General features: G+C 48.1%; 6 protein-coding genes across 6 annotated transcripts; 2 read left to right on the top strand and 4 right to left on the bottom strand.

Moving 5' to 3' along the window:
- Positions 1–584: 584 nt before the first annotated feature.
- Positions 585–1,650, bottom strand: N7479_004474 (xanthine phosphoribosyltransferase; the record flags this gene model as incomplete). Its single annotated transcript, XM_057252171.1, has 5 exons — positions 585–699; positions 762–871; positions 926–1,253; positions 1,315–1,418; positions 1,615–1,650. The coding sequence occupies 5 exons, from the start codon at positions 1,648–1,650 to the stop codon at positions 585–587; spliced, it is 693 nt and encodes a 230-aa protein (XP_057111496.1).
- A 321-nt stretch (positions 1,651–1,971) lies between these two features.
- On the bottom strand, positions 1,972–3,398 carry N7479_004473 (thermophilic desulfurizing enzyme family protein; the record flags this gene model as incomplete). The annotated part of the gene is made up of 3 exons (XM_057252170.1): positions 1,972–2,485; positions 2,568–3,041; positions 3,103–3,398. The coding sequence occupies 3 exons, from the start codon at positions 3,396–3,398 to the stop codon at positions 1,972–1,974; spliced, it is 1,284 nt and encodes a 427-aa protein (XP_057111495.1).
- A 680-nt stretch (positions 3,399–4,078) lies between these two features.
- On the bottom strand, positions 4,079–4,930 carry N7479_004472 (ESCRT-II subunit protein SNF8; the record flags this gene model as incomplete). Its single annotated transcript, XM_057252169.1, has 2 exons — positions 4,079–4,391; positions 4,458–4,930. 2 exons carry the CDS (start codon positions 4,928–4,930, stop codon positions 4,079–4,081), a joined length of 786 nt encoding a protein of 261 aa, XP_057111494.1.
- A 346-nt stretch (positions 4,931–5,276) lies between these two features.
- Positions 5,277–6,859, top strand: N7479_004471 (60S ribosomal protein uL30; the record flags this gene model as incomplete). Its single annotated transcript, XM_057252168.1, has 3 exons — positions 5,277–5,290; positions 5,913–6,024; positions 6,233–6,859. The coding sequence occupies 3 exons, from the start codon at positions 5,277–5,279 to the stop codon at positions 6,857–6,859; spliced, it is 753 nt and encodes a 250-aa protein (XP_057111493.1).
- A 645-nt stretch (positions 6,860–7,504) lies between these two features.
- N7479_004470 (TDA10 family protein) lies at positions 7,505–8,733 on the bottom strand (the record flags this gene model as incomplete). Its single annotated transcript, XM_057252167.1, has 4 exons — positions 7,505–7,662; positions 7,733–7,848; positions 7,901–8,493; positions 8,581–8,733. 4 exons carry the CDS (start codon positions 8,731–8,733, stop codon positions 7,505–7,507), a joined length of 1,020 nt encoding a protein of 339 aa, XP_057111492.1.
- A 689-nt stretch (positions 8,734–9,422) lies between these two features.
- mfp (putative peroxisomal multifunctional beta-oxidation protein (MFP)) lies at positions 9,423–12,300 on the top strand (the record flags this gene model as incomplete). The annotated part of the gene is made up of 4 exons (XM_057252166.1): positions 9,423–9,578; positions 9,630–9,857; positions 9,926–10,124; positions 10,178–12,300. The coding sequence occupies 4 exons, from the start codon at positions 9,423–9,425 to the stop codon at positions 12,298–12,300; spliced, it is 2,706 nt and encodes a 901-aa protein (XP_057111491.1).
- Between the last annotated feature and the right edge of the window lie 376 nt (positions 12,301–12,676).

Here is a 12,676-nt window from a genome sequence, read left to right as displayed (position 1 = left end):
ATTAGGCTGATAACCAGATACTCGATCCAGAACCCAGGCAGACAGGGTTTGGGTCCGAGTCTGAGAAGTTCAGGTTGTGGATTGGTGTGGACACGGAGGCTTGTCTTCCCTGGATTGAAAAGGCTGCGCCGGATCAATATAATAAATTATGCTCTAGTGATTCTTCGTTTCCCGGTACTAATACTGTATTCTCTTGATACCTGTCTACAATTCAATATCTGCAAAACAACGTTGAGAGGACTCCAGGAGCAGGTTTCTGGTGGGTGGTTACAATAAAACTCCTGATGATCATGGGGGCAGTTTCTTTCAGAAGAAAGAAAGGTAAAAAAAAAAAAAACCAAGCACCGATTATAAGAGCAATTCAACTCAAAAGTCTTTTGGGGGCAGCCTGCCGGTCTGCCAATCTGCTAAAAAGAAAAAACTTTTTCTATAGAGATTCATCAAGGATATCGTAAAAATTACATGCTCAGTTTGATGCACCTGGTCTGAGCATGGACAGAAAAATCGAGGACCAAAAAAGGCATCGATATAACCTGTCAGAGCGCCGCGAAAATGGGAATGCTTATGATAATGCAATCATTCGTTCAAACGACCTTGGAAGGTTCTTCTTGGACGATACCTTTCTTCGTCCTGATGATAGGTTCCTTTGTCTCGACGATAGGGCTTCCCTTGGCCAGAAGATCGTGCTCTTCAATGTTTCTGTAGGAAGAACAAAAAAAAGTCAGCCACAATCTATATAAGGAGTTTGAGGTATATCATACGTAGCCTCCCAAGGGTAGCAGATCCAGACATCCCCAGTGTTGATCCCGGCGTGGTAACGCTTGTCCAACATATCGTCGGACAGCTCACCCTTCTTGTCCTTGTTCTTGTTCTATCCTAATTGTCAGCCAAACCAATCAACATCCAGAGAGACAAAAAAGCATACGTGCAGAACGAAGATAAAGAAGTTAGTCTCCTTGTTCTTCAGGTCCTTCTTGTCATCGCCTAGCTGCTTCCGAGCTACCTCAACATCCTTCTCGAGCTCTGTCACGGCGTAGGCCAGGGTTGTGCGGGTATCATCAACCTCGTCAACGATAAGAATGTTCTTGCCGATCAAGTTGGCCATCTCCAGAGAGCTCATGTCGAGCCATTGCGTACGGGTAACCTTGGTACCGGGGGCCTCCTCAGCCTCACCTTTGCCCAAGTCCTCGTAAAGGGACAAACCGATGGCTTGGATGGGAATGTTAGATTGACCGGGCTCCTTGAGGAAGGACCTTTTTGATGAACAGAGATCAGTATAGTCCAGATGAAGGGACACGTGCGGATTGAGTGTACCGAAGGATGCGGGCAGGGATGTAACCACCACCACCGATGGCGATTATAAGGTTGGGCTCGAATTTCTTAAGGATACCCGCCGATTCCTTGCAGAGATTGTGGACCTGTTGAGGATCTCTGCGTTAGTCCCAGTCTTTTTAAAGTTCCGTGGGATTATGATTGTGGACTGCGATAAGACAATCTGCAATTTTGTGGGGTTGAGGGAGATCTTGATGTTGATGTTCTTGTGTCTTCGATGTCTCCGACATCTTTTTTTTGGACTTAACACATAGTGTCTAGTCAATAGACTGGGATTCTTACATCGTTGTAAGTGGCAAATTGCTTTTCGTGTGACATGTTGACGGCCGTTAGGATGATCTCAGAATTGGATAAAGATATGAAGATGATAAATAACAATCCAATAAGGACAAAGTATTAAAAAGTGAATTGTTCACAGAGCTGTCAAATGTTTTCCCACAGGGCAAAAAAAAAAGGAGGAGAAAAAAAAGAAAGAAAAAAAAAAAAGAGTCGGACCGAAACGGTTATCGGCCCGTCCGCGGGGCTCTCTTATCTGGTATATGTACCCTTTATATCGATGTTGTACAGCTTGACCCTGCATATATGTTTATATATTCATATATGGATTAATATAGATTTCATTATACCGAAATCTATATCTTAGGTATACCAACTAGGCTCAGGTACTTCATGCAGTAGTGCATATCGTCCCAATTCCCGATTCTTGTACGCCACTGGATCATGAAGAGTGTGTACTCGAATATCCCGCCAGAATCGATCCAATCCAACCTTTGAGGCAGTAGAACGGGCTCCAGTCACTTCAAATACACCAGAAGTAACCCTTAATCCGACATCTGTGGCCACTACTTTGATGCTAGCCACCCACTCTGCAACATCTCCACGTTCCTGGGCTGTGAGACCAGACTTTTGCGCTTGATATCGATTATAAAGCCCAGAGAGTTGATCACCTGCTCGATCAGCAAGTGCTTCAGTGGCACGTAGATGCGCAAAGAAGTTGCCATAGCGTTCGAGGATGTAAAACTCATCCGTTGCCGATTCCTTGTTGTCACCGCCGAAAGGCCAAGCACGTGTCGCGGTTGTGGTGTATTTGGAAGCGAATTCCAATGCACCGAGAGCAATACCCAAATAGAAATTGCTGAAGACCAGTTGGACACTGTAGGGGACAGCGAGTAAGCATTCAGCCATGCAACTACTGGCGGGGCATGACGTATGGAATGAGATAAGACTGCACTTACGTTGGTAGGAATAGGGTAGGAAATGCGATCTTCAGAGTATCGCCGCGAGGCCTCTTGGTAACTGCATCCCATCCCAGTGCATCTGACCAAGAAGCGCGGACATTCTCTATCTTCACGCCCCCCGACTCGGTTAGGCGCAACCCAATATTGTACCAATTATGAGCAAACTGGATACCGGGCTGTTGGGTCTCGACCAAAGCAAAGATATGATCCTTAGTACCATCCAGTATACCTTCAAGAACTGTGAGGTCGGATACAACACCTCCTGTGTTAAAGTACTTGTTCCCAGTGAATACGATATGGTCTCCATCTGGAGTGATCTTTAAATCATTGTCGCGGGGATTCACGGCACCGCTGACAAAATAATTGTTTGAAATGATCAACTGATGGGTTTGGTCGGCTTGTTCAGGAGTACCCATCACGTTTGCAATGGTAGACCAGAGAAGGTGATAGCCAAGCAGCATACCGATAGATCTGTCTTCGTGTTAGGAACTATCCTTGGGAGGTAGGAGGGATGTTTATGCTTGAGTCTTACCCATCTGCCTTTGAAACCTCCCTTATTGCCTTATATCCAACGCTCCAGGGTTGCTCGCCACCACCGTACTTCTTAGGTCCTAGAAGCTTTGTCAAGCCCGAATGCTTGAGTAGGGCCACCTCAGCGCGCGGCGATTTGTTCTCCTGGTCTCTTTGGGCCGCATCCTTGGCTAGCACCTCGGAGACCTCCTGGGATCTGAGAATCCATTCTTCTTCGGTATCCGGGAGATTGGACCATATAGTTTCGTATTCAGCATAGACAGCGGGATCTGTCGCTGGAACACTAGATTGAGACATGGCTGCAGGGTATAGCAGTATGGTTGATCAGTTCAAAAGATATGGAAAACAATCAACCATTACTTTTCCTAGAGGGGATATGAGATAGTTAATATCTTATACCCAGTTCCCTTTGGAGGGGGAGAGGGGGAGGTATCTTACATGCTCGTCACTCCATATCACGCAATGCGGTATCAGCCAAACACCCAAAAATGAGATTCGTACGACTTCGGATTCGTCAAACCAGTAGAATATGTTGTTATTGATAATTGAACTAGCACTGGAATTTATAAAAAATACAAATGAATCATTGAGGATTTTACTCTCTTGGTATATTCCTGTTGTGTACAACCACTTGTATTGATCGGTCGCAATAGTATTTGCACGCCCATCACTCGAGCAATTATGCGTGGATTGGATGGCGTCTTTTTGTACTTCCAATACCCGTGGATAAGTGCCATAGAGAATAGTATCAAATAAACTGTAGCTCATGGTCTAGTCAACAAGCCTGGGCCCGAAAGGGAAGGGCGAATGTTGTTCCCTCGAAGCGCCGGCTGTCCAATGCATCTTTAATACTTGGCAGGCAAAAGCTCGGGGGTCACATTTAGCTAGGATTCTCCCATAAAGCTGTGGCTCAAAGGATGACCGCACGAGGCATTATGATCGTGCGATTGTACGCGAATCACATGAGAACTCCTACTTCATCTACTATCATCCAGAAGATTCTGAGGTGACCAGTACTCTCTCTCAGGGCCCTGAGCATCCAACCAGACTAGACCATCAGCAAGCAGGTCATCGATTACAGTTTGTGCTCGAGCTTTTTCCCATTTGAGGTTCAACTGCAACATTGAAATGCTCACAAAACCCAACATCTGAATCACTTCCAATACTGTTGCCTGATCCGTGTTGAGCTCTTTAGGGATAGACCGAATATATTGCTTGCTGCCGACCTTGACGATAGAGAACCCGGAGCCAAGAGGCTCGAGAGACCGAACTGCTCGTAGGATGTCGTCACTGTCATAGTTCAGTTAGCGACTTGTATATATATCCATATTATTTCCTGAAGGAACAACTCCATACTCTGAAACCTCAAGCCCACTCCCAATAGCCTTGCCTTTCCCAACTCGCTTCCGACACTCCTCGACACCAATCAGGCCACCGTTTTCGCTCCTGGTCTCTCTGCATAACTCTACAACTCTAACTGCGACTTCAAAATAAAAGTCGTTCATATCTCCGCCTAGAATCTGGGTCCAGAAGCTGCCCCCTTCTCCCAGTCCGCGACGGCCATTTTTGCCCTTGACGTTGCTTGCAGCGAGGGGATCAACCCCGATAGTGTTGCACATGCGCGCAAACTCTGCTCGAAAGGTCGGATTGGACTTTATCGTAGAGCTATGCTCTAGCGCAAAGGTGTGGAGTAACGACTGGAAAACCGACAATTGGGTCTGCAGGGAGGCAGTATGGATAGAACGGAGGTTGGCTCCATGAGTAGCATAAGATTGGGTTGCCTGAGTTCGGTTTGCAAAGGCCCCGAGGCCAACCCCACGACGAGACATGGTATATTATGTATGAAGTGTAAAAAGAATCGGGTTCACTTGATAATCCTCGTTAAATGTACGAAGTTGTTATTCTTAGGCGGGTCAGACATGGATCTATGGATGCCTACCTAGGTAGGTGAAGTCATCTGATAAGAGGTGGACAAGCCCTTATCTCGATAACGATAAGGGCTAAATCCACAAAGGGTTAGCTCTATTAACTTGATGGGCTAGCCATATATGGCTAAAGCGACCCACACCCACACAAGCGAAGTCTCTTCTTACATTCCTTTTCTTCGAGCTTTTTCGTCTTCCCTTGACATCTTCCGACAACCAGCCGACTATCGACCTCGTCCGGACCTTCAAAATGGCCGCTCCTACGTATGATTCCCAATGACTTCTTCCTAAGACTGATGCAATCTCTGCTTGAGTTTGCAAGGTTGCGGGTATAGTCGTCCTTCTCGCTGGGGATGCCAGCTGTTTGTCCACAACGATGACAGCTAGGTACCAGCTCGATCCTTCCTGCCCTGATCTCGATTCCAATTATCTCGGATATACATATTGTCTATCACGGAGCAAAATTCGGGAATAGAAAAAGGGTGATGGAGTCTTGAGGTTGAAAGCGCTTGGCGCCTTCTCCTCCAAAAGTATTGTTGTGAACTATCGTCCTTGGGGCGCCCATGGTGTGGTAACAGCACATGGTCCTGAGGCGAAAGGTGCCAACATATTTCCTGAACATTGTTTGGGGTTTTGTCGGATGAAGGCATCAATGGCATATTGCGGGTGATCGGGCTTGTGAAAACTGTGCTGGAATATGCACGTCTAGTACCAAGCTAAATCGATTATGGAGCCCCAATGTCTTGGCCCTCACCGATTAAAGACATCTCGTCGAGTTCTTTCATGCCTTCAGTTGAGAATGTGGCGCTATATGCCGCAATTCTTTCACTCGGCGAATTGTCTCAGTCTTGGTCTATTCTGGACAGGCTGTTCTAACATTCCATAGCTCCGTTCCCACCCAGAACCAGGTCCTCGTTCCCGAGACCCTTCTGAAGAAGCGCAAGTCCCAAGAGGCTGCTCGCGCTGAGCGCCGTGCCGAGGCCGAGAAGACCAAGAAGGTCAGTTTTGCTCGATTTTCCCTTGCACTGCCATATTTCCCTGCCAACTACATGATGCATAACACCATTCACGATGACTAGACCGCTACCACGGTCAATGCTGTCGTCTGTCAACCATCTTTCGGGTCTGACATTAGTTACACAACCCACTTGCCATTCTTTTTCACAAGATTTTAGAGAACTCTCGTGCTGACTGAGATTCTTTTAGGCCAACAAGGAGAAGCGTGGTGTTATCTTCAAGCGTGCCGAGTCCTATGTTCAGGAGTACCGCACCGCTGAGCGCGAGAAGATCCGTCTCAACCGCGTCGCTCGCCAGGAGGGCAGCTTCTTCGTTGAGGGTGAGCCCAAGCTCGTCTTCGTTGTCCGTATCAAGGGTATCAACAAGATTGCTCCCAAGCCCCGCAAGATCCTCCAGCTCCTGCGTCTGCTCCAGATCAACTCTGGTACTTTCATTCGTCTCACCAAGGCTACCCAGGAGATGTTGACCATTGTCAACCCCTACATTGCCTACGGTTACCCTAACCTGAAGTCCGTCCGCGAGCTTCTGTACAAGCGTGGTTACGGAAAGGTCGACAAGCAGCGCACTCCTCTCACCGACAACCAGATCATCGAGGAGCACCTCGGCAAGTTCGGCATTGTCTGCATGGAGGATCTGATCCACGAGATTTACACTGTTGGCCCCAACTTCAAGCAGGCCAACAACTTCCTCTGGCCCTTCAAGCTGTCCAACCCCAACGGTGGTTTCCGCACTCGCAAGTTCAAGCACTACATCGAGGGCGGTGACACCGGTAACCGTGAGGAGAACATCAACGCTCTCATCCGCCAGATGAACTAGATCTTCTCATGAGGAATCCGGGTTGGAGCGTACTCTGTGCGCACCTCCAAAAATGTTACAAATTTTTACGACTTTACTGTCTTGGGTTGTTTTTTGCACGGGCTGTTTATATCCACTAGTCAATTTTTTTTAGCGATACGATGGTCTGGGATTTCCGATCAATTTAATGCTTCAAACAACCCAAATGCGTGGTCATGGGCCTATTCCTTTCGTATTTTGTCTCATCTGTATCCAATAACCCAATTGTATTCCCTGTCCTGTCACCTTTGATGTAAAATATTGTATTGTAGTTCCTTGGCAGTATTCAGGACTTCGTGAAGCTTAAGACCGTCCCGAGGTTAGAATGTTGAGTTAGAATGTTGAGTTATCTAGTTAGTTGGCTTCGAAAACAGATAGCTGTCATACTTTTATCACCTTGAAGCTCGAGCTCATTAAAGTAGTTAAGCACATAATTGGCCAAGTATTTTAGTGTTTGCACAATCTATGGAATAATTACTCCCATATCGTTCTAGATAAATCGAACCTTGTACGGAGCCTAGTACGGAGGAGTAGAGAGACATTTATTGGAATCTGTGGCAATATATGTATATTTCACCTATGTGATACCTGCACTTCTTCCAACATTTTTACGTCAACTCACACGGTTCAGATTTTAATGACCTCTTGAACTCTCCTGTTACGGTTAACCATAAGGCGGAGTTGTCGTCCTTGCCAGTGTGAGCTTGATGCTGACGGGAATTGGGGCGCAGGCTTGAAAGCGCCTTCGCGGAGGGTTTCAGTAAAGAGCTCGTAGGATGGGTAATCTATATCGATCATTTGAGTCAGTATACTCTGTCATCGATGGTGTTGTTGCTCTCCTTGGTATATGCATACAGCCATCCACAAAGTGGTTGACCTGTTGTTCGGTCATTCCGGCGCCTTTGGCAGCACGAAGCGTGCGTTCCTGTTCCTGGCGCCATTCGTAGACGAACCGAGGGTTTTCAGCATCGCTGAAATGAGTTAGCAAGATAAATGGTTATCGAGTGGTAGCAGAACACATACATATGGATCAAAGCATCAAGCTTACTGCGAAGGAAACCTATGTTAGTAAAGCTTGTAATTTCGCAATCTCCAATGGCTGAGGAAACACACTCAGTCAAGACATCATATCCCCTCAAAGCGTCGTTTACACATTTAATATCCTCGAAATTCACATGGCCTAGTCGTCCGTCATATTCGCCGTTCTCCTTTTGATGCACAGCGGCCTCCCATTTCGCACGTAGGGTTTGGTTATCCCAGGCACGGAACCCAACACACCACCCTTCGAAAATCACGACCTTGACTTTATCCTGACCCTCCTGATTGACGACCCTCCATTGTGACCTTGGAACACGATCACCCTGGCCCTCAAATGCAGACTTGTCATACTGTGGAATAGCCGTCGGACGTTCAGCGGCAAGCGAAGCAAACACCTCCTCACCCAATGCGAGATCGTGAGTCGATGGCTGACCACGATGCTGCAGGAGAGGGTTTGAAGGATGGGTTTGTGCCAGAGCCACCTGATCAGCGTGGTCAAGGTAGATATCGTCGAGCGACAATGTGACAACTGAGAGCGAGTATGGTTCGGAGCGGAGGGTGTCATTGAGAGCGGATACCTATGGAAATTTGTATAAGATTCCGTTCTAAGGAAATTGGAAGAGATCCCGAGGCATGGGAAATTGATCAGCTCTGGATCGACTCACTAGAACTGTCTTACCCGCACCCTGCACGCCATTGAGGCCGATAAAAAACGGCGGGGTACTGGGGTTGCCGCGGTGTCCCTCGGTATGAACGCGCAGGCGATCGAGTAGGAAGGGGATGCAGTGCTGCGACTTGTCGTCCACAATTTCAGGCATTTTGACTTGAGATTCACTATGGAATACTTGGTAGTTTCCTATTGTACGTCTTTTTTATCTATTATAGTGTGTGGAAAGTTTCTCCCAATCGGCCGAGTGAATATTGGGGGGGGGTTTCCCCCACGGGGTATGTTCCGCCACTACTTTTGGCTCAACATATGTAAGAAAATTGATTGTCATATAGAAGCTGATTGAATCAAATAACTAAATAGTCAAAATATTATACAAAAACAAAAGATGTAGAAGTTGCACATGACAATGACGCTCGCCCATCACATGTCTGAGTCAGCAAGTACTCGGTACTTCCACCTTACCCGGGGACTAGGGCAGCTACACTTAGTACAGTACTGGTAGTGGTACGGAGTACACCTACAACATATATGTTATATATATATATATATATATATATATACACTTACATATATATCATGAATATTAAGTCTAGTAATATTATATATATCTTCTTCTTCTATTAAATTAACCAAAATATACTTAAAATCGGAGGTATCCCGGCATGTGATACGGGAGGATCTGCCATTGTAACGATACCCCCATATTTCACTGTTACAGAACCAACCCAAACGTGCCGAGGTCCTCAGCTTGCCGAGTTGCTTTAAACTCCCCTCTTCCCCAGCTTTCTTCTTTTATTTCTCTTTATCCACTTTACCTTCGGACACATATACACAGAAATGTCCGAGTTGCGATTCGATAACCAAACGGTGGTCGTCACCGGTGCTGGTGGTGGTCTGGGGAAAGCATATGCTCTCTTTTTCGCCTCAAGGGGTGCAAATGTCGTCGTGAACGACCTCGGTGTCTCTCACAAGGGCGAGGGCAAGTCAGGAAAGGTATGCCTAATCCCTCCGAACTATATAGACATATACTGACATCTACCCCAGGCCGCAGATGTTGTCGTCGAGGAGATCCGCGCCGCTGGCGGTAAGGCCGTCGCTAACTATGACAGCGTCGAGAACGGTGATGCTATCATCGAGACCGCTATTAAGACATTCGGCCGCATTGATATCCTACTTAATAACGCTGGTATTTTGCGGGATATCAGCTTTAAGAATATGAAGGATGCCGACTGGGATTTGATCAACAGAGTTCACACCTACGGTGCATACAAGGTGAGAATCCTCGGACAATAAAAACAGGCCATTGTAGCAAGAACTGATAGATTTTTTTTTTTGGATAGTGCACAAGAGCCGCTTGGCCTCACTTCCGCAAACAAAAGTTCGGCCGTGTTATCAACACTGCATCGGCTGCTGGTCTATTTGGCAGCTTCGGCCAGGCCAACTACTCAGCTGCCAAGCTTGGTCAGGTCGGTTTCACCGAGACCCTGGCTAAGGAGGGTGCCAAATACAATATCATTGCTAACGTTATTGCTCCCATTGGTAAGCAATTTATAAGATCCCAGCATGAATTTGGGAAGCTAACCTTAAATTAGCTGCCAGCCGCATGACTGCAACTGTCATGCCCCCTGATGTTCTAGAGAACCTTAAGCCCGAATGGGTTGTTCCTTTGGTCGCTGTCCTCGTGCACTCATCAAACACTACAGAGACCGGTGGTATCTATGAGGTCGGTGGTGGCCACGTTGCCAAGCTCCGCTGGGAGCGAGCCAAGGGTGGTCTCCTGAAGACCGATGACTCCCTGACCCCTGGTGCTATCGCTCGGAAGTGGAACGATGTCAACGATTTCTCTAAGCCAGAATACCCTACTGGTCCTGCCGACTTTATGGGCCTTTTGGAAAACGGCTTAAATATGCCCAGCGCTCAGCCTGGAGAGGAGCCTGACTTCAAGGGCCGTGTTGCCTTGATCACTGGAGGTGGTGCTGGTCTCGGCCGCGCATATTGCTTGCAGTTTGCCAAGCTCGGTGCATCCGTTGTGGTCAATGATCTTGTTGACCCCGAGCCTGTGGTTCAGGAAATCATAAAGCTCGGTGGCAAGGCTGTTGGCAATAAGGCCAGCTGCGAGGACGGTGATGCCGTCGTTAAGAGCGCCATTGATGCCTTCGGCCGCATTGATATCCTGGTGAATAACGCCGGCATCCTGCGCGACAAGGCTTTCACTAACATGGATGACAACCTGTGGAACTCCGTTGTTAATGTCCACCTGCGTGGTACCTACAAGGTGACCAAGGCTGCCTGGCCCTACTTCCTCAAGCAGAAGTACGGTCGTGTTGTCAATACTGCCAGTACCAGCGGTATCTACGGCAACTTCGGCCAGGCCAACTACGCTGCTGCCAAACTTGGTATCCTAGGTCTCTCCCGCACTCTAGCTTTAGAGGGCGCCAAGTACAACATTAAGGTTAACACCATTGCTCCTAACGCGGGTACCAATATGACCCGTACCATTATGCCCGAGGAGATGGTCCAGGCTTTCAAGCCCGACTATGTTGCTCCCCTTGTGGTCTTGCTGTGCTCTGACATGGCCCCTGAGCCCTCCACTAAGGGTCTGTTTGAGTGTGGTAGCGGTTGGTTCGGCCGTACCCGCTGGCAGCGCACTGGCGGTCACGGCTTCCCCGTGGACGTCAAGCTGACCCCAGAGGAGGTGACTCGTAACTGGAAGCAGATCACCAACTTCGATGATGGCAGTGCTGACCACCCCGAGGACGGCCAGGCTGGCACAGAGAAGATCATGGCTAACATGTCTAACCGCGTGCACGGCAACGCCTCCAGCGAGAATGAGACCCTGAAGAACATTGAAAAGGCCAAGACCCTTTTGAGCGAGGGCACTCCCTTCAACTACGATGACCGCGATGTGATTCTGTATAATCTTAGTGTGGGCGCTAAGCGCACCGACTTGCCACTTGTCTACGAGAACAGTGACCAATTCCAGGCCCTTCCCTCGTACGGTGTTGTCCCCTGGTTCAACACCGCTAATCCCTGGAACATGGACGATGTGGTGAAGAACTTCTCCCCCATGATGCTGCTCCACGGCGAGCAGTACATGGAGATTCGCAAGTTCCCTATCCCCACCACCGCCAACACCCTGACCTATCCCAAGCTCATCGACGTTATCGACAAGGGCAACGCGGCCATCGTGGTGGCTGGGTACACAACCAAGGATGCCAAGACCGGCGAGGATCTGTTCTACAATGAGTCCACTGTCTTCATCCGCGGCAGTGGTGGTTTCGGCGGCTCCCCCAAGCCCACTGCCGTGCGCGCCAAGGCTGCCACCGCTGCGTACAAGGCGCCGCAGCGCCAGCCCGATGTCGTGGTTGAGGAGAAGACCTCTGAGGACCAGGCAGCGTTATACCGCCTGAACGGCGACCGTAACCCGCTCCACATTGACCCCGAGTTCAGCAAGGTTGGAGGCTTCAAGACCCCCATCTTGCACGGTCTATGCTCGCTTGGTGTGTCAGCCAAGGCTGTGTTCTCCAAGTTTGGTCCTTACAAGAACCTCAAGGTCCGCTTCGCAGGTGTTGTCCTACCTGGCCAGACCCTCAAGATTGAGATGTGGAAGGAGAGCAACACTGTCCTGTTCCAGGCCACCGTTATTGAGACTGGCAAACCTGCCATCACTGGCGCTGGTGCCGAGCTCCTGGAGGGCGCCAAGGCTAAGCTGTAAAGTATGAAATCTTAGGTTGAAGCGATATTCCCATTGGCAAAGCGAACTGGAAGATTTGGATCAGACTGTTGCTTCTTATTTGTATATACTACCTGTGCTTTTTTTCTCTCGTGTTTTTAGTTTCCCCATGAGGTCAATACGATCTATCTGAATTTGGAAATCACACCGACTTGGACATTCTATAGAATTCTGAGCAGTTTCGACTAACAATTCACTGATCTACTACATCTATTCCTCAGCATATAATCTTCGAAATTCTATTTGCTATTCATGTAGCGTGAGGCTCAGATGTTTCAAAAGGACATACCAGGTATCGTACGGTGTTGATGTATCAGTACTATGGCAAGGATCGAATCATACGAGACTTTATATGTAG

The sequence above is a fragment of the Penicillium vulpinum genome (assembly GCF_028829585.1).
Source record: "Penicillium vulpinum strain IBT 29486 chromosome Unknown utg000002l_segment0_segment0, whole genome shotgun sequence".
NCBI lineage: Eukaryota > Fungi > Ascomycota > Eurotiomycetes > Eurotiales > Aspergillaceae > Penicillium > Penicillium vulpinum.
This window is presented reverse-complemented; position numbering and strand designations above follow the sequence as displayed.